This window comes from Salvelinus fontinalis, chromosome 29, assembly GCF_029448725.1.
Source record: "Salvelinus fontinalis isolate EN_2023a chromosome 29, ASM2944872v1, whole genome shotgun sequence".
Lineage (NCBI taxonomy): Eukaryota > Metazoa > Chordata > Actinopteri > Salmoniformes > Salmonidae > Salvelinus > Salvelinus fontinalis.
Window position 1 is genome coordinate 42,944,099 of NC_074693.1, and position 21,782 is coordinate 42,965,880.

At 42.3% G+C, this 21,782-nt stretch overlaps 1 protein-coding gene across 2 annotated transcripts in view; it reads left to right on the forward strand.

Moving 5' to 3' along the window:
• Positions 1–21,782, forward strand: part of LOC129828016 (transmembrane protein 255A-like) — a 38,674-nt gene that overhangs the window by 7,064 nt on the left and 9,828 nt on the right. For both annotated transcript variants that reach the window (XM_055889412.1, XM_055889413.1), the window contains exons 2-4: positions 9,284–9,426; positions 18,871–18,933; positions 20,528–20,617. In XM_055889412.1, the coding sequence (XP_055745387.1) occupies positions 9,284–9,426; positions 18,871–18,933; positions 20,528–20,617 (296 nt within the window). The remainder of the gene's footprint in view (positions 1–9,283; positions 9,427–18,870; positions 18,934–20,527; positions 20,618–21,782) is intronic.

Consider the following 21,782-nt stretch of genomic DNA (forward strand, 5'->3'; position numbering starts at 1 on the left):
AAGTCAACAAATGAGAGCGCCTGCGGAATGGGAGTGGAGCTAGGCACTGCAGGGCCTGGATTAACCTCTACATCACCAGAGGAACAGAGGAGGAGTAGGATAAGGGTACGGCTAAAGGCTATAAGAACTGGTCATCTAGTACGTTCGGAACAGAGAGTAAAAGGAGCAGGTTTCTGGGCGCGGTAGAATAGATTCAAGGCATAATGTACAGACAAAGGTATGGTAGGATGTGAATAAGGTGGAGGTAAACCTAGGCATTGAGTGATGATGAGAGATGTATTGTCTCTAGAGACACCCTTTAAACCAGGTGAGGTAACCGCATGTGTGGGAGGTGGAGCAAAAGGGTTAGCTAAGGCATATAGAGCAGGGCTGGAGGCTCCTCAGTGAAATAAGACAATCACTAACCAAAACAGCAATGGACAAGGCATATTGACGTTAGGGAGAGGCATGCGTAGCCGAGTGATCATGGGGTCTAGTGAGTAGCTAGGCGGGCTGGAGACACGGCAATTCAGACAGCTAGCAGGCCGGGGCTAGCAGGCTAGCAGAAGGGCCTTAGGTCGATGTCGCGACGGAAGAGTCTGTTGCAGCCCCCTCGGGCAGATTACGTCAGCAGACCAGTTGTGATGGATCGGCAGGGCTCTGTGTAGTTAAAGGGTCCAGGCCAATTGGCAAAATAGGTATTGTAGCCCAAGAAATTCGCTGATGGACCTCTTCAGCTAACAGTCCGATATGCTCTAGACAGCTAGCAGGCCGCGGCTAGCAGGCTAGCAGATGGGCATTCAGGGGACGTCACGACGGAGGAGCCTGTTGAAAACCCCCTTGGGCAGATTACGTCGGTAGTCCAGTCGTGATGGATCGGCGGGGCTCCGTATTGGCAGTAAAAGGGGTCCAGGCTAGCCGGAAGATGGGCCTAGCATAGGCTAGCTCCATGCTAATTGGTGCTTGCTTCAGGACAGAGACATTAGCCAGGAGTAGCCACTCGGATAGCAGCTAGCTAGCTGCGATGATCCAGGTGAAAAGGTTCAGGGCTTGTGGTAGGAATCCGGAGATGTGGAGAAAAGAAGTCTGATATGCTCTTGGTTGAATCGTGCTGTGCAGACTGGCAGGAGTTGTCCGGGCTGAAGGTTAGCTAATGACCGCTAGCAGTGGCTAGCTGACTACTAGCTAGTAGCTAGTTAGCTGGCTAGCTTCTTTTGGGGGTTCCGGTTCTAAAGTAAAGAAAATAGCAGATCCATACCACATTGGGTGAGGCTGGTTGCAGGAGAGTATGTTGGAGTTGAGGTAAAAAAAAAATATATATATATGAAATAATGCGAAGAAAAAATATGTATACACGGGACACGACAAGACGAAGACAAAGACGCCTGACTGCTACGCCATCTTGGATTTTGTATAATGATAGACTGGCCAAGGTGAATCCAGGTGAAAGCTATGCTCCCTTATTGATGTCACCTGTTAAATCCACTTCAATCAGTATAGATGAAGGGGAGGAGACAGGTTAAATAAATATTTTTAAGACTTAAGAAATTGATTGTGTATGTATGCCATTCAGAGGGTGAATGGGCAAGAAAAAATATGTAAGTGCCTTTGAACAAGGTATGGTAGTAGGTGCCTGGCACACCGGTTTGATTGTGTCAAGAACTGCAACGTGCTGGGGTTTTCATGCTCAACAGTTTCCTGTGTGTATCAACAATGGTCCACCACCGAAAGGACATCCAGCCAACTTTGTATTGGAGTCAACATGGGCCAGCATCCCTGTGGAACGCTTTCGACACCTTGTAGTCCATGCCCTGATGAATTGAGGCTGTTCTGAGGGCAAAAGGGGGTGCAAATCAATATTAGGAAGGTGTATAGCATGTTAGTAATGAGAAACAAATGATCAATGTCAAGATGATACTAGATTTGAGCTATACATGCATTGTGAATGGGATGAGGGGAACAACATGGTTAGTTTAATCATAGCTTTAGATTCCTTGGTTTATACACAGCTGGGTCCTTCCATGAAATGAGTGCCTTTGTTATTTTAAGTAGAACTTGTGCACAAATATTTAATTGCAAAAGCCTGTTATATTAAATGAAGTGCCCATTAATATAGACAACATTGAATTAATTTTCAATCAGATTTTTAAAATGAACAATTGTTCTTTTTTTTACCCACTTAAACCCAACATTTAATTCAAATGTTCACCATCGTTGTAAAGCCCTAGTTATTTTGATGCTTTGACATAGTCATTTCTGAAGATTATTATTTAATTCATGTAATTAATGATTCATTTTAAGGTATCAAAAAAGACACCTGTACCATGTCAGTTGAAATGTATTTAATTTTGAGTTTGCATCCCAATATTACTGTAACGATTCTCGTGGGCTGAAGGAAGAGTGGACCAAGGTGCAGCGTTTAAAGTGTTCATAATTTAATCCAAAAACCAAATCTAACAAAAACAACAAACAGGAGAACGAAAGCGAAACAGTTCTGTCTGGTGCAGACACAAAAACAGAAAACAACTACCCACAAAACACAGGTGGGAAAAAGGATACCTAAGTATGGTTCTCAATCAGAGACAACGATAGACAGCTGCCTCTGATTGAGAACCACACCCGGCCAAACACATAGAAATAGACAACATAGAACAAAACATAGAATGCCCACCCCAACTCATGCCCTGACCAACCAAAATAGAGACATAAAATGATCTCTAAGGTCAGGGCGTGACAATTACACTTTATATACATCACAGAAGACTGAAATATAACAAAATTGTTTGACATAGAAACACAGGATTTTCGTCGTTTAAAAAAAATAAATGTTAATTAGGAAATTCTGAAAACTATTAATAACATTCCATCCATGAGGCCACTAGAGGGTGATTTGGTCATTTGACTGCAGGAAAGGGCTACATTTAGAGTTCACATGTTAACATGAACTTTTTACATGTGAGGAGAATAACATGTTTTCACTTCATGTGAATTGCAGTGAAAATCAGATATGCGGTTTCACATGTGAAAACATTCACATGTGAAAATCGCACTTAAACACAATCACGTGGAAGTGTAAACATGTGAAATTGGAAGTTCATGTGAAATTCAATCACGTGAAAATCACATTTGCAGTTTCATATGTGAAAAACTTCCACGTGATTGTTTTTCACGTGACATTTTTTCACATATGAAACTGCAAATTAGATTTTTTACATCCGATTGTGAACTTGACATTCCACGTGTGAAAGTTAAAATCAAATTTGCAGTTTCACATGTAAGAACTCCTTATGTGAAAATCTCACTTGCAAGTTCACATGTGGGGTTAAAATAATATTATTCTCCTCACATGTGAAAAGATGGTGTTAGCATCTGCAAAGTTTCCACCGGTGGAATTGGGGTGACCACATCTACAGTAGTTCTGCTATATGAAGGTCACTGCCTGTTAAAGGGGCGGTCCTTAGTTGTTACATCCATTTTTGTACTTGATTCTTAAAAAATGTCATGTATTTTGCCTCATGAGCGTAGGTCAACTGTTGTACCCCATCAGAACTCAAAATATAAGCTTGTTTTACTCCAATGTTGGTAAACAAAGTAAATGTAAACAACCTAGTTTAAATCTATAATTTTGATACAATAGATCAGGTGTTCCCAAACTGGGGTACGCGCAGTGCCGTCGGGGGTACGCCAAATAAAAATGTGATTCATCACATTTGGCGTACCCACGGCGGCACTGCGCGTACCCCAGTTTGGGAACACCTGATCTATGGTATCAAAATTATAGATTATATATAGATACAGATATACAGTGACAAGAAAAAGTATGTGAACCCTTTGGAATTACCTGCATTTCTGTATAAATTGGACATAAAATTTGATTTGATCTTAATCTAAGCCACAACAATAGACAAACACAGTCTGCTTAAACTAATAACACACAAATAATTATGTTTTCATGTCTTTATTTAACACACCATGTAAACATTCACAGTGTAGGGTGGAAAAAATATGTGAACCCTTGGATTTAATAACTGGTTGACCCTCCTTTGGCAGCAATAAACTCAACCAAATGTTTTCTGTAGTTGCGGATCAGACCTTCACAACGGTCAGGAGGAATTCTGGACCATACAACTTTACAAAACTGTTTCAGTTCAACAATATTTTTAGGATGTCTGGTGTGAACCACTCTCGAGGTCTTGACTGGGCCAACCCAGAAGGCGTATTTTCTTCTGTTGAAGCCATTCCGTTGTTGATTTACTTCTGTGTTTTGGGTCGTTGTCCTGTTGCATCAACCAACTTCTGTTGAGCTTTAATTGACAGACAGACAGCCTTACATTCTCATGCAAAATGTCTTGATAAACCTGGGAATTCATTTTTCCGGCAATGATAGCAAGCTGTTCAGGCCCCGAGGCAGCAAAGCAGCCCCAAACCATGATGCTCCCACCAACATACTTTACAGTTTGGATGAGGTTTTGATGTTGGTGTGCTGTGCCTTTTTTTCTCCACACATAGTGTTGTGTGTTCCTTCCAAACAACTCAAATTTAGTTTTATCTGTCCACAGAATATTTTGCCAGAAGCGCTGTGGAACATCCAGGTGCTCTTTTGCGAACTTCAGACGTGCAGCAATGTTTTTTTTGGACAGCAGTGGCTTCTTCAGTGTTGTCCTCCCATGAACACCATTCTTGTTTAGAGTTTTACGTATCGTAGACTCGTCAACAGAGATGTTAGCATGTTCCAGAGATTTCTGTAAGTCTTTAGCTGACACTCTAGGATTCTTCTTAACCTCATTGAGCATTCTGCACTGTGCTCTTGCGGTCATCTTTGCAGGACGCCCACTCCTAGGGAGAGTAGCAACAGTGCTGAACTTTCTCCATTTATAGACAGTTTGTCTTACTGTGGACTGATGAACATCAAGGCTTTTATAGATACTTTTTAACCCTTTCCAGCTTTATGCAAGTCAACCATTCTTAATCTTAGTTCTTCTGAGATCTCTTTTTGTTCGAGGCATTGTTCACATCAGGCAATGCTTCTTGGGAATAGCAAACAATAATTGTGTGAGTTTTTTTCATAGGACAAGGCAGCTCGAACCAAAATCTCATTGATTGGACTCCAGGCTAGCTGACTCCTTACTCCAATTAGCTTTTGGAAAAGTCATTAGCCTAGGGGTTCACATACTTTTTCCAACCTACACTGAATGTTTAAATGATGTATTCAATATAGACAAGAAAAATACAATAATTTGTGTGTTATTAGTTTAAGCACACGGCGTTTGTCTATTATTGTGACATAGATGAAGATCTGACTAATTTAGGCAGAAATCCAGGTAATTCCAAAGGGTTCACATACTTTTTCTTGCCACTGTGTGTATACACTACTGTACAAAAGTTTGCGGTCACCCTTTTCAAAACCCTTTTGCAATTATGTGAGCATAGCTGAAAACTGTTGTGTTGATTAAAGAAGCAATAAACTGGCCTTTTTTAGACTAGTTGAGTATCTGGAGCATCAGCATTTGTGGGTTCTATTCTTATTCTGAGAAATGAAGGCTATTCCATGCGAGAAATTGCCAAGAAACTGAAGATCTCGTACAACGCTGTGTACTACTCCCTTCACAGAACAGCGCAAACTGGCTCTAACCAGAATAGAAAGAGTGGGAGGCCCCGGTTCACAACTGAGCAAGAGGACAAGTACATTAGAGTGTCTAGATTGAGAAACAGACGCCTCACAAGTTCTCAAATGGCAGCTTCATTAAATAGTACCTGCAAAACACCGGTCTCAACGTCAACAGTGGAGGCAACTCTGGGACGCTGGCCTTCAGGCAGAGTTCCTCTGTCCAGTGTCTGAAGAGTTGCAACTGCTTCGCATACAAGCCAGTGAATTCTTTGCGTTACAGCTGGATGAGTCAACAGATGTGGCGGACCTGTCCGTTACGTTTATGGGGGGTCAATTAAGGAAGACATCCTCTTCTGTAAACCATGACAACAGAGTTCCCGGACATTTCTGGGGGGAATGCAATGGGATTGAGATCCGGGCTCTTCGCTGGCCATGGCAGAACACTGACATTTCTGTCTTGCAGGAAATCACGCACAGAACGAGCAGTATGGCTGGTGGCATTGTCATGGTGGAGGGTCATGTCAGGATGAGCCTGCAGGAAGGGTACCACATGAGGGAGGAGGATGTCTTCCCTGTAACGCACAGTGCTGAGATTGCCTGCAATGACAACAATATCAGTCCGATGATGCTGTGACACAGCGCCCCAGACCATGACGGACCTTCCACCTCCAAATCGATCCCGTTACAGAGTACAGGCCTCGGTGTAATGGCCTACAAGTCCTCAGTCCAGCCTCTCTCAGCCTTTTACGGACAGTCTGGGCACTAATGGAGGGATTGTGCGTTCCTGGTGTAACTCGGGCAGTTGTTGTTGACATCCTGTACCTGTCCCGCAGGTGTGATGTTCGGATGTACCGATCCTGTGCAGGTGTTGTTACACGTGGTCTGCCACTGCGAGGACGATCAGCTGTCCGTCCTGTCTCCCGTAGCGCTGTCTTAGGCGTCTCACAGTACGGACATTGCAATTTATTGTCCTGGCCACATCTGCAGTCCTCATGCCTCCTTGCAGCATGCCTAAGGCACGCTCACGCAGATGAGCAGGGACCCTGTGCATCTTTATTTTTGTGTTTTTCAGAGTCAGTAGAAAGGCCTCTTTAGTGTCCCAAGTTTTCATAACTGTGACCTTAATTGCCTACCGTCTGTAAGCTATTAGTGTCTTAACGACTGTTTCACAGGTGCATGTTCATTAATGGTTTATGGTTCATTGAACAAGCATGGGAAACAGTGTTTAAACCCTTTACAATGAAGATCTGTGAAGATATTTGGATTTTTACAAATTATCTTTGAAAGACAGCGTCCTGAAAAAGGGACTTTTTTGTTTGTTTGTTTATATAGCGAAGCACCTGAGTGAGTTGGGGGTGCAATTACACAGGTACTCTCCTGAAAAGGATGACACAAAAAACTGGATTTGTTATCCCTTTCAAGCCCTGCTGCCAGTCCACTTTCCAATATCTGAACAAGAGAGCCTCATCGAAATTGCAAAAAGCGATTCTGTGAAAACTGAATTTAATCAGAAGCCACTGCCAGATTTCTGGATTGGGCTGCGCTCAGAGTATCCTGCCTTGGCAAATCGTGCTGTTAAGACACCGATGCCCTTTGCAACCACATACCTATGTGAGAGTGGATTCTCGGCCCTCACTAGCATAAAAAGACTGTGTGTGGAAAATGATTTAAGACTGAGACTCTCTCCAATACAACCCAACATTGCAGAGTTATGTGCATCCTTTCAAGCACACCCTTCTCATTAACCTGTGGTGAGTTATTCACAATTTTTGATGAACAAATAAGGTTTTATTTGTAAGATGGCTAAATAAAGAGCAAGATTATTGATTATTATTATATTATTATTTGTGCCCAGGTCCTATAAGCACTCTGTTACTTTCCACGAGCCGGGTTGTGACACAAACTCATACTCATTCTTATGTTTAATAAATGTATCGTATAGTGTGTGTGTGTGTGTGGCAGGCTTACAATGATGGCAAAAAAAATACATTTGAAAGTGCGCTGACACTAGTGCTAGAAGGGGGTACGCAGCTGGAGGTTGAATGTTTGAAGTGGTACGGGACTATAAAACGTTTGGGAACCACTGCCATAGATGATCAGTCCTTGCATTCATAGCGTATTCTATGGATTTGAGTGGTTGCATTTGTCCAGCCCCATCCCTCAGCTTGTTACTGAAACTGTGGCAGGGATAACACTTTTAGTAGTGTTATTATATTGTGCAATCCTCTAGTGAGAGAGTTAATGTTGTGTCATTAATAACAAGCAAAACTTCTGAAGTCGACTACAAAATTCCTGGTATTGCAAACAAACAAACTTTTATATTGAGAAACATAAATCCAAAAGTGTTGATACCCCCAAAAAATATTGCAAGGAAATAATTTCAAAATGCGAGAACAAATTAATTGTAAAATGGATGCAAAAACAATTGTTTTCAGTGATAAAAAAATATATAATTATAATGCGTTTATACTGAACAAAGACATAAATGCAAAAATTTCAACGATTTTACTGAGTTACAGTTCATATATGGAAACAACCAATTGAAATGAATGCATTAGGCCCTAATCTATTTTAGTGGCCTTTTTTTTTTTTACGTTTCTTGATATGCCACACCTGTCAGGTGGCTGGATTATCTTGGCGAAGGAGAAATATTCCCTAATAGGGATGTTAACAAATTTGTGCAACATTTTAGAGAGATAAGCTTTTTGTGGATATGGAAAAATTCTGGGATCTTATATTTCAGCTCATGAAACATGGGACCAACACTTTACATGTTGCATTTATTTTCAGTATATAAAACACCTCCCTCTTTCCTGTAATTTCCCCTGTCTTTGGTTATGTTACCATGGCCTTTGCTTTTGCTGCCTTTTTTTCCAGTTGCAGGTTTTGTCATATTCATTCCAGCAACATAGCACCCTGCATCCCACTGCTGGTTTGCCTCTGAAGCTAAACAGTGTCGTTCCCTGGATGGGAGATCAGATGTAGTTGGAAGTGGTGAAAATATGGGGAACATTTTTGGGGACATGAGGGGGAAAAAACACATGTAAAAATGTTTGTCTGACTCATGAAAATAAAACATATGTGTGTACCACGTGTTTTTTCACAGGTTTTGGTTTGATTTCTGGATGATTTAATATGAAGTTGTCAAGCCTGTTACTTTATTTGGCACTTAATTTAGTCATTGTTTTATTTAACGTTTACATTTGAGTCATTTAGCAGACACTTATCCAGAGCGACTTAAGAGTAGTGAGTGTATACATCTTCAACCTTTTTTTGTTCTTCCATACTGGTCCCCCATTGGAATCCAACCCACAACCCTGGTGTTGCAAGTGCCATGCTCTACCAACTGAGGCACACGGGACAAAAATATTTCTGATTTTTTTTTTAAGTAACACTAATCAAAAGGCACTTAATTGGTGGTACGACCCAGCTAACCAAAACACACTCCTGTTGATATTACCCTATCCATTGAAGAGGAGTGCGTAATGACTAACACAGGGATACCACAGTTAAAACATATTTTAGTACTTTGTTCATTGGTCTACTGTTCGTACAATCCAACCAAAATGTTCCATGGCAGGAGTTAAGTTTTCAGGAACACTTTCAGTAGCAAAAACTGATCTGATGATCTGTTGAATTACCTGTATATTGAATGGATATACAAGTATATTGTCTAACGCTGTGTATGTCTTCCAGGATCATTCAAACAGAGGAAACAGAAGTCCATCGTGGTCACTGTGATGTTGCTCATTGTGTCTGTGCTCATCCTTGTCTTCGGACTGGCAGCCACCACCAGGACACAGAACATCACCGTCGGTGGCTACTACCCAGGAGTCCTTGTAAGTAGCAGTCTAACATCTTACTGTCTTAGAGACATGTCATACCTTAACGAAAAGAGGGTAACACGACGAATGCATTATGATGCAGTTATAATGGATCGCAAGACTTGTCATGAGTAAATGACCATCTTGTAATGTCTTATCACCTCGATCCTGACCAGATACCAGCCATTTTGAGTCTGTTGATGCGTAGAGAGACATAACTTATTATAAGTTTGATTATTATAAGACATTATCAGGATTCATACATGCTTATACATTCATACATGCTTATATATTATTATAATAACAAGTTATAAACAAGACATTTCTTCACATGAAAAATAAAGTTATTATTTAGTATTCTATTCTACTCTAAAGCTTGTTATACCTGCAGACTTTAGGTAAAGTGCTACCGAAAGGGTATTCCATACAATCAAGGGTAATATGCTCTGGCTGATGTAGGCTGTATTTGACCTCATTTTGAGTGCTAATTAATGATGGTTTCCCAGAGGGAGGATTTTCCCCCATATTCATTATTTAGCATTGTTGTCATTAGAGGCTAAAATATATGTGATCACCTATAAAGTGGCTTCAGAGACCCCATCTATATGACCCTCAGCCTTCTGCCTCAGGAGGGAGCAACTGGGTTGATCCTATAGACATGATATTCTATCAAGAAGAAGCTCCATAACGGGAAAAAATAAAGTTCCTCTATTATATTCAGTGTGCATGATGACTAGGTTGCCTCTAAGAATAAATCATATGTGGTTATTCATCTGAAGAAAGACCAGTGGATCACATTTCAGACACAAGAATAGGGCAGGTATTGAAGAACAATCTTAACGAGTATAGATCAAGAAAAAGGTTATTGTGAGACTTGTATGAATAGAGCTGAGACTGGTTGTACTTTCATTACATCATTCTTACTGGGAGATCAATGCCACGATCTGTCCCGTCCTGACCATAGAACGCTTTTATTTTCTATGGTAGAGTAGGTCAGGGCGTGACTAGGGGATTGTTCTAGTTTATAATTTCTATGTGGGGTCTAGGTTTATTTTCTATGTTGGTGATTTGTATGATTCCCAATTAGAGGCAGCTGGTTATCATTATCTCTAATTTGGGATCATACTTAAGTAGCATTTTTTCCACCTGTGGGTTATGGGATATTGTTTATGTTTACTTGCCTGTTAGCACTGCATTGTCGTCACAGTTCGTTTATTCTTTATTTGTTTTGTCTTTGCTTAAGTTTCACTTTATTTATAATAAATGATGTGGAACTCTACATTCACTGCGCCTTGGTCCGACATTCATTATTACGAACAACGTGACATGATCATAGATATGGGCCCTGTGGGCCCTTCTTATGGCTGCAGGGGCAGTATTGAGTAGCTTGGATGAAAGGTGCACAGAGGTGCCCATAGTAAACTGCCTGCTCCTCAATCCCAGTTGCTAATATGTGCATATTATTATTCGTATTGGATAGAAAACACTCTGAAGTTTCTAAAACTGTTTGAATGATGTCTGTGAGTATAACAGAACTCATATGGCAGGCAAACACCTGAGAAAAAATCCAAACAGGAAGTGGGAATTCTGAGGTTGGTCGATTTTCAACCAAGACCCTATTGAATGCTCAGTGGGATATGGATGAGTTTGCACTTCCTACGGCTTCCACTAGATATCAACAGTCTGTAGAACCTTGTCTGATGCCTCTACTGTGAGGTGGGGCCGAAGGAGACAGGAATTAGTCAGGTCTATCATAACCTGACCATGCTCTGACCATGAGGGAGCTCTGTTCCATCGCACATCTGAAGTCAATGTAATTCTCCGGTTGGAACGTTACTGAAGATTTATGTTAAAAACATTCTAAAGATTGATTCAATACATCGTTTGACATGTTTCTACTGACTGTTTTTTGACATTTCGTCTGCTTTTAGTGAACGCGCTTCCTGACGTTGGATTTGTTTACCAAACACGCTAACAAAAATATCTATTTGGACATAAATGATGGACATTACCGAACAAAACAAACATTTCTTGTGGGAGTCCTGGGAGTGCATTCCGACGAAGATCAGCAAAGGTAAGTGAAGATTTATAATGCTTTTTATGAGTTTTGTTGACTGCACAATTTGGCGGGTAACTGTATGGCTTCCTTTTATGGCTGAACGCTGTTCTCAGATTATTGAATATTGTGCTTTTGCCGTAAAGCTTTTGAAATCTGACACAGCGGTTGCATTAAGAACAAGTGTATCTTTAATTCTATGTAAAACATGTATCTTTCATCAAAGTTTATGATGAGTATTTATGTTATTTGACGTGGCTCTCTGCAATTTCTCCGGATATTTTGGAGGCATTTCTGAACATGGCGCCAATGTAAACTGAGGTTTTTGGATATAAATATGAACTTTATCGAACAAAACATATATGTATTGTGTAACATGAAGTCCTATGAGTGTCATCTGATGAAGATCATCAAAGTTTAGTGATTAATTTTATCTCTATTTCTGACTCCTGTCTTTGGCTGGAAAAATGACTGTGTTTGTCTGTGATTTTGCGGTGACCTAACAATCGTTTGTGGTGATTTCGCTGTAAAGCCTATTTGAAATCGGACACTTTGGTGGGATTAACAACAAGATTACCTTTAAAATGATATAAGATACATGTATGTTTGAGGAATTTTAATTATGAGATTTCTGTTGTTTGAATTTGGCGCCCTGCACTTTCACTGGCTGTTGTCATATCGCTCCTGGTAGCGGGATTGCAGCCATAAGAAGTTTTAAATACTTCAGAAATGCATCAAAATCAAATTTTATTGGTCACATACACATGGTTAGCAGATGTTAATGTGAGTGTAGCGAAATGCTTGTGCTTCTAGTTCCCGACCATGCAGTAATATCTAACAATTTCACAAAAACTACCTTATACACACATGTGTAAAGGAATGAATAAGAATATTTACATATAAATATATGGATGAGCGATGGCTGAACGGCATAGGCAAGATGCAGTAGATGGTATAGAGTACAGTATATACATATGAGATGAGTAATGTAGGGTATGTAAACATTATATAAAGTGGCATTGTTTAAGTGACTAGTGATACATTTATTACATCCCATTAATAAAGTGGCTAGAGATTTGAGTCAGTGTGTTGGCAGCAGCCACTCAATGTTAGTCATGGCTGTTTAACAGTCTGATGGCCTTGAGATAGAAGCTGTTTTTCAGTCTCTCGGTCCCAGCTTTGATGCATCTGTACTGACCTCGCCTTCTGGATGATAGCGGGGTGAACAGGCAGTGGCTCGGGTGGTTGTTGTCCTTGATGATCTTTTTGGCCTTCCTATGACATCGGCTGGTGTAGGTGTCTTGGAGGGCATGTAGTTTGCCCCCGGTGATGCGTTGTGCAGACCTCACTACCCTCTGGAGAGCCTTGCGGTTGTGTGCGGAGCAGTTGCCTACCAGGCGGTGATACAGCCCGACAGGATGCTCTCGATTGTGCATCTGTAAAAGTTTGACTGTTTTTGGTGACAAGCCAAATTTCTTCAGCCTCCTGAGGTTGAAGAGGCGCTATTGCGCCTTTTTCACTACGCTGTCTGTGTGGGTGGACCATTTCAGTTTGTCCGTGATGTGTACGCCGAGGAACTTAAAACTTTCCACCTTCTCCACTACTGTCACGTCGATGTGGATAGGGGGGTGCTCCCTTTGCTGTTTCCCGAAGTCCTTTCTTTCCTTGAAGTAATCACAGATCTGAATTGGTTGGATTTAGGGTTACACATTTTGGGGAATATTCAGAGGTGGAAACTTTCTGTGGGAATATATGGGAATTAACGGAAATATATGCAAATTAATATGAATACATTTTAAAATTATTACGACTTCCTCCGAAGTCGGTGCCTTTCCTTGTTCGGGCGACGTTCGGCGGTCGACGTCACCGGTCTTCTAGCCATCGCCGATCCACCTTTCATTTTCCATTTGTCTTGTCTTCCACACACCTGGTTTCATTCCATCAATTACATGTTGTGTATTTAACCCTCTGTTCCCCCCATGTCCTTGTCCGGTATTGTTTATTGTAAGTGCTTGTGCACGTTAGTTCTGGTGTGCGTCGGGTTCTGTACCCATTTATTGATTGTTCTGTTTTCCGGTGGGTTTTTATTAATAAACTGCGCCGTTGGAAACACAGTTTTTGCTCTCCTGCGTCTGACTTCTCTGCCGCCAGTACGCGCCCCTTACAAAAATGTAAATGGTTTCATGGTTGCATTGGATATACTTACCATATCATATGGAGACAGAAACATAAACCTTTTACCTCATAAGTAGACATAATTACAAATTATTAAATCCTTCCAATAGATATATATAAAATAAAAATTATACGAATTGAACTTTATTTAAATGAGTTGACTCTGCACATGGGATGATTTCACTGAACAACAAAAGGGAATTTTGAATGATCCCCAGTGATCCATTGCATCTCCCAAAAATCTTTTCAACATACATCTGTAAAATTATAGTCTAGAAACTAAAGCTTTCGTTGTCTTCCTCTCAGGCTTCCATGTCTTCTCCCTGGACCTCCTCAATGTCCACCTCAGGAACATCAGACTCTGAGGCTTCATCTTCACTGTCACTTTCCAACCTTGTTGAGGATGGCTCGTTGTCAGGCTCAAAAAGCCTCAGATTTGCCCGGATGGCCCCAACTTTTCAACCCTTGTATTGGTCAGCCTGTTGCGTGCTTTGGCGTGTGTGTTCCCAAACAAGGACCAGTTGCGCTCTGAGGCGGCTGATGTTGGTGGGATTTGGAGGATGATGGCGGTAACAGGGGAAAGAGCCTCAGATCCACAAAGTCCCTTCCACCAGGTGGCTGATCAGATATGTTGGCATCTCCATCCCAAAGCCCTTGCTTGGAAGTGTAATTCGCCAGACTGCCAAGAACATTGCCCTCATCCAGGCCAAGGTGGCGAGACACGGTAGTAATGACACCATAGGCCTTGTTGTTCTCTGCACCAGACAGGATGCTCTTGCCAGCATACTTGAGGTCCAGCATGTACGGTGCAGCGTGTATGGGCTTCAGGCAGAAGTCTTCACGCTTTTTGATGTATTTCAGAACTGCAGTTTCATCTGCTTGGAGCAACAGTGAAGTGGGCAGGGCAGTACGGATTTCTTCTCTTACATCTGAAAGCAGAGTCTGAACATCAGACAGGATGGTATTGTCTCCCTCAATCCATCAATGGCTACTGCTATAGGTTTCAAGGTGCTTACCACTTTCTCCCAGGATCCAGGAGGATCCTCTTGATGGGGCTGTCCATATCGGCAGACTGTGATATGGCCATTTCTTGGAGAGAATACTTCCCCTCCAGGAGACTATCAAACATGATGATAGCACCATCCCAACGGATGTTGCTGGGCAGCTTCAATGTGGCACTCTTATTCTTCTCACTTTGCTTGGTGAGGTAGATTGCTGCTATAACATGATGACTCTTCACATACCTAACCGTTTCCTTGTAGAGTGTATCCATTGTTTTCAGTGCCATGATGTCCTTGACGAGCAAATTCAATGCATTAGCAGCACAGCCAATGGGTGTGATGTGAGGTAGGACTCCTCCACTTTATACCAAGCAGCCTTCATGTTCACAGCATTGTCTGTCACCAGTGCAAATACTTTCTGTGGTCCAAGGTCGTTGATGACTGCCTTCAGCTCATCTGCATGTAGAGACCGGTGTCACTGTTGTCCCTTGTGTCTGTGCTCTTGTAGAATACTGGTTGAGGGGTGGAGATGTAGTTAATTATTCCTTGCCCACAAACATTCGACCACCCATCAGAGATGAATGCAATACAGTCTGCTTTCTCTATGATTTGCTTGACCTTCACTTGAACTCTGTTGAACTCTGCATCCAGCAAATGAGTAGATAAAGCATGTCTGGTTGGAGGGGTGTATGCTGGGAGAAGAGCATTCAGAAATATCTTCCAATACACATTGCCTGTGAGCATCAGAGGTGAACCAGTTGCATACACAGCTCGAGCAAGACCTTCATCAGCATTTCTCTGACTACGTTCCTCCATTGAGTCAAAAAAGAATCCAGGAGGACTGTGAGCTGTTGCTATCAATAAGGTATCTGATTCATCATTTTCACCTCAAATATACGTAGAGGGACTTTTGTCAGAGGTTGCTTGTTGTGAGCACTGAGGGAACTTTATGCACTTGGCCAGATGATTCTGCATCTTTGTTGCATTCTTCACATATGATTTGGCACAGCATTTGCAAATGTACACAGCTTTTCCTTCTACATTAGCTGCAGTGAAATGTCTCCACACATCAGATAGTGCCCATGGCATTTTCCTGTACAGATTAGGAAAAAAATAGTAAAAATAACCCAAGTACATTTCCATGTACAGATAAATAGTTAAGCAGTTAGATTAAACAAGTCCTTTGTAAGATAAATGTTTTAAAATGAAACATGGAAACGGGTGAATTAACACTCAGTTAGCAGATTAGCAGATTTAAGCAAGCTAAAACCCACATGATAGCAAAAACTAACTAGCAAAAATTGTTAACAAGTTAGAAATTATTTAAACACACTTTGCTGTAGGCTACTATTTATTAATTCACAAGAAATCATGTATGTCATATAAAATATATTCACCCCACCCAGTATTGAAATCAAAACTTACCAGAAAGCATGTAGTCCTTGGGACAGACAGTGTAGTAGTGTGGGCTCAATAGCATCTCATTAGTGTGCAAGATCTTGAGAATCAGCTGTACATGTGATGGAATAGTGCACTGCGCATGGAGAGGGTTGCAATTCCCTTGAATTGGGGACAGTTTAACCAAAATATGCCACAAGAGCTAGAATTGCCTTATGTGTATCCCACAACGACGGTTCACTGTTGTAAGCTAACTTCTTTGATGAATTTAAGCAAAATTCCCCAAATTCCCCGGGCTTAACTACCCATGGAAAATGTCCGGGAAAATTCCGGAATTTTAGCGGAAAGTTTCCGACCCTTTGCAACCCTAGTTGGATTGATGAGAGTAATAGGGTGGTGATCTTGGACACCAATGCTATCATTTATAGATCTATGCATATGTAAATTACGTCACAATGCTTGCTTAGCGAGTACCACTTCCTCCCGATTCGGCCCATACCTGGCGCAAACTGTGACTTCTGCCTTGCTAGCACATGTCACCGCCCTCCTGAAGCGTCTTTTTTTTTAAATTTTTTAATTAAATTTTATCCCATTTTCTCCCCAATTTTCGTGGTATCCAATCGCTAGTAATTACTACCTTGTCTCATCGCTACAACTCCCGTACGGGCTCGGGAGAGACAAAGGTCGAAAGCCATGCGTCCTCCGAAGCACAACCCAACCAGCCGTACTGCTTCTTAACACAGCGCGCCTCCAACCCGGAAGCCAGCCGCACCAATGTGTCGGAGGAAACACCGTGTACCTGGCCCCCTTGGCTGGCGCGCACTGCGCCCGGCCCGCCACAGGAGTCGCTGGAGCGCGATGAGACAAGGATATCCCTACCGGCCAAACCCTCCCTACCCCGGACGACGCTATGCCAATTGTGCGTCGCCCCACGGACCTCCCGGTCGCGGCCGGCTGCGACAGAGCCTGGGCGCGAACCCAGAGACTCTGGTGGCGCAGTTAGCACTGCGATGCAGTGCCCTAGACCACTGCGCCACCCGGGAGGCTCCTCCTGAAGCGACTTACCAGTCCACACCTTGTGAAACGCTAGCTATTCGCTGGCTCAAGTGGGGACATTTTAGGCCGAGGAGTAAGTTTCACATCCCCATGTGCTACATCCACCGCTCAAACATACTCAACAGCGACCCCAGTGTTGAGCTGAGTGCAACTGTAGATCTGGGTCACGGCACCACTGTAAAGGAAGCCATGCTGCTTGCTTAAGGCCTTTGCAGACTACGCGGTATTCAGTCTTTTACGATTAACTACGTCACACTGCGACGTTACCAAATGAAAATCTTGATCTCAACCTGGTCAGATTGTAAGATTTGCTTCAAATGTGTTCTGTCGACACATTCTGCGATTTGCTTGTGAGGCTACGTCAGCCAACGTAGGCTACGTCAACTGCAGCAGTGTATTTGATCTGCACATGTGCCAGCAGCGCAAGTCTCACTCTATGCTTATGCGTGAGTGAAGTGAGTTCGGAAAAACTAAAAGAATGCATCTTAGAAATACTTTTCACATACAAACTTTATATGTTTGAACTCAGAATCAAATAGGCTTTCCCAAAATAACATAGTCGCTGTGGTAAAACGTTTATTTTGATTGGACATTTTGTGCATTTATCAGAATCCCATCAGGTAGCCTATTTCAGATGTCATGTAAACAGGATTATTAGGGAAATATTTTTTCTTGAAAAGTTTAAATCGAACTATTATATTAATCTGACTATACTCAGTGTCGGCCTTGTTCCTATTTGTAATGCTCGTCGTTGGAATGAGAAGAGATGTCGGACCAATACGCAGCGTGGTAAGTGTCCATATTCGATTTATTAACTGAACACTAAGAAATACAAAATAACACCGTGAAATACAAAACGAAAATGAAATCCAGACACAGGAAACAACCACCCACAAAACCCAAAGGAAAACAGGCTACCTAAATATGGCTCCCAATCAGAGACAATGACTGACACCTGCCTCTGATTGGGAACCATACCAGGCCAAACACAGAAATAGACAACCTAGACATACAACATAGAATACCCACCCACATCACACCCTGACCAAACAAAACATAGAAACATACAAAGCAAGCTATGGTCGTGACACTATTGGTTAGTCACCGGGATCGTAACACCAGCCACACTACACGATAAAGGCAAAAAAGTCAGATGCTACTAGAACTTTTTTGGTACTTAATCAGACCTAGACCCTGTCACACTGAACAAGCCAAGACGTACAACGATTGTTTACGACCTAAGAATTTCCCCACAACGTGGTCTGAGAAGTCAAAATCATGGCATAAATTAGGCTAAAATCGTACAGTCTGCAAAGGCCTTTAGCGAGTACTACTTCCTCCCAATTCAGCCCATACCTGGCACGAACTCAGGACCTCTGCCTTGCTAGTACACATGACTGCCCTCCTGAAGTGTCTTACCAGTCAGTGCCGCGCAAATATCTAGCTATTCAATGGCGCAAGCGGGGACACTTCAGGCTGAGGAGTAAGTTTCACATCCACATTTAACATGTGCTACACTTAGGTCAAGGAAACATTTCTACAGAATTTGAACTTGGTCATTTTCTATCACAATAATTGGGATTGATTATTATTTATTTCCGGGGAAAAGTCATTTGGGTGAACTAAATAGAAGGACCATTTCCTGATCCTGAATGAGTCAACAGAAGTGAAGTGTTGTGTTCTATTAGCTGTTGGTCTTTATTACCTTTCAAATGAATTTCCCATTTAGTCCGGTTCGACTGGTGACCTAACAACATTGTGCTCTTTTTTCAGCTGGGCTTAGGCTCCTTTCTCGGAATCATCGGAGCCCATTTGATAGAAAATAAGAGGCAGATGGTAAGTGTATTTATATTACGCCTGCGCTTCCATATTAGTTTCTATGCCACACCTCTATAGCTCTCTGCAGACAAACACCGCCAATAACCCAATTCAATGCGTCAAGCTACAACCACTTGACATTGATAGACTACGCCCAAATTGTGGTCTTCGTGTGGCATGGGCACAGAAACACTGCTACCTTCTCTAGCAGAATGTCACAGTTGGCTCACAGGGATTTTTAGTATGGCAGTCAGAACGTGTATCTTAGGGCTTCTCGCGAGATGCAGCCAGGAATAAACACGTGTAAGAGGAGGGGGACAGATGTCCACGCAGGAATGTATGGACGGAACTGCAGATGAGAGCCGTGGCGTGTTGCCAGGGGCGTAGCTACTCCCCCTGGCTCCCGAAATGAAGAATGAGTGTGTAGCGTGTCAGCCTTAACACACAAAAACTGGACCAGGAGCAAATAGCCAACAGTAAACAACACACATCCAACGCACCCTAGTGCATTCCTCTTACTTCATACAGTGGAGCTGTTGCAAAAAACCAACACCATACTAATGTTTTATTTTGCACCATCCACATCCACACCATGTATGCATGATTTTAGATGTCAACATTTAGAAATATTTTTGTTGATGTTGCCACGTATACATCAATATATTTAGTAAGCATAGATGGAATATATTGCCATGGAAGGAATATTGGCTCAGACACAAGTCCCTGCATTTGCTGGTAGCTGTTGAATGTGTTGTGTCACTGGCTACTGCTTCCCTCCTATCCTCTTTTTCCAGGGAGGGCTGCAGGGTGGCAGGTAGCCTAGCGGTTAAGAGCATTGGGCCAGTAACCCGAAAGGTCACTGGTTCAAATCCCTGAGCCTACTCGGGTCAAAATCTGTCGATGTGCCGTCGAGCTATGCAGTTAACCCTAACTGCTCCTGTAAGTCGCTCTGGATAAGACCATCTGCTAAATGACTAAAATGTAGAAATTGGTGTGTAATTGAATACGTGCTGTCTTTCTCTGAGGAGTGGAAGGGACTGAAAAGAGCTGGGTACCTTGCCAGATGTGGTGCAGGCACCAAGGTGACAGCCAGAGCACTCTATCATTGTTGCCCTCTACCTCCCCTCGCCGGGAACATTCATACTCACGCAGGCTACATTCTCAGTGACCTGGCTTACATCATGTGTACTCATATACACACTCACCTCATGTAGTCATGCACACACTATCATAGGGCACCTGCAAAAGCGACAATGCCACATTAAATTAATCCTATTACAACTTCAATACATAATGTCGTAGGTAATACATCATATAAAATAAATGTACAGCATTAGCATTTACAATTGGCTCATTCATCCCCCTCCTCTCCCCTGTAACTATTCCCCAGGTCGTTGCTGCAAATGAGAACGTGTTCTCAGTCAACTTACCTGGTAAAATAACGGTAAAATAAAAAATAAAAATAAAAATTAGATGCAGAACAACAAACACAATGATTTATTCATGGAATGAGAATATTTCCCCTGATTTGACTTCGCTATGGAAGATAATAAGACAAAGGTCTGAGTGGATAACACTTTGTTTCTCTTGTCACTCTTTGTGTGTCTTCCAGCTGGTGGCGTCCATTATGTTCATCAGTTTCGGAGTGGTGGCTGCCTTCTGCTGTGCCATTGTGGATGGGGTGTTTGCAGCAAGACACATTGTGAGTACCGGTAACAAACACCGCGAGTAAGCCAAGTTCTAAGCAGCAAAAACATACAGAAGACAGATGCACAGATACCATGATGTCATATGTAATGTCACAGTTTGTGTTATTACGTAGTAACCCCACCAATAACTGATTGAATTAATATATAATCTGACCATTGCCACTTGATTACATCATTGTTTTGTACCTTTTCAATTTTCCATGAGAAATTATTATTTACATACAGGTTACTTACGTATAGATTATGATACGAGTTCCTTTGTATCTTGTGTTGTTGGAGTGTATTCTGCTGGTGTGGTTGATGCTGTTCAAATCCAAGTCTATTTGTCACGTGCGCCGAATACAACCGGTGTAGACCTTACAGTGACATGCTTACTTACAGGCTCTAACCAATAGTGCAAAAAAGGTGTTCAGTGAACAATAGGTAAGTAAAGAAATAAAACAACAGTAAAAAGACAGGCTATATACAGTAGCGAGGCTACATACAGACACCGGTTAGTCAGGCTGATTGAGGTAGTATGTACATGTAGATATGGTTAAAGTGACTATGCATATATGATGAACAGAGGGTAGCAGTAGCGTAAAAGAGGGGTTGGTAGGTGGCGGGAGACAATGCAGATTGCCCGGTTAGCCAATGTGCGGGAGCACTGGTTGGTCGGCCCAATTGAGGTAGTATTTACATGAATGTATAGTTAAAGTGACTATGCATATATGATAAACAGAGAGTAGTGGCAGCGTAAAAAGAGGGGTTGGGGGGGCACACAATGCAAATAGTCCGAGTAGCCATTTGATTACCTGTTCAGGAATCTTATTGCTTGGGGGTAAAAACTGTTGAGAAGCCTTTTTGTCCTAGAATTGGCACTCCGGTACCGCTTGCCATGCGGTAGTAGAGAGAACAGTCTATGACTGGGGTGGCTGAGGTCTTTGACAATTTTTAGGGCCTTCCTCTGACACCGCCTGGTGTAGAGGTCCTGGATGGCAGGCAGCTTAGCCCCAGTGATGTACGCACTACCCTCTAGTGCCTTGCGGTCAGAGGCCGAGCAATTGCCGTATCAGGCAGTGATGCAACCAGTCAGGATGCTCTCGATGTTGCAGCTGTAGAACCTTTTGAGGATCTCAGGACCCATGCCAAATCTGGGTCCTAAGGGGGAATAGGCTT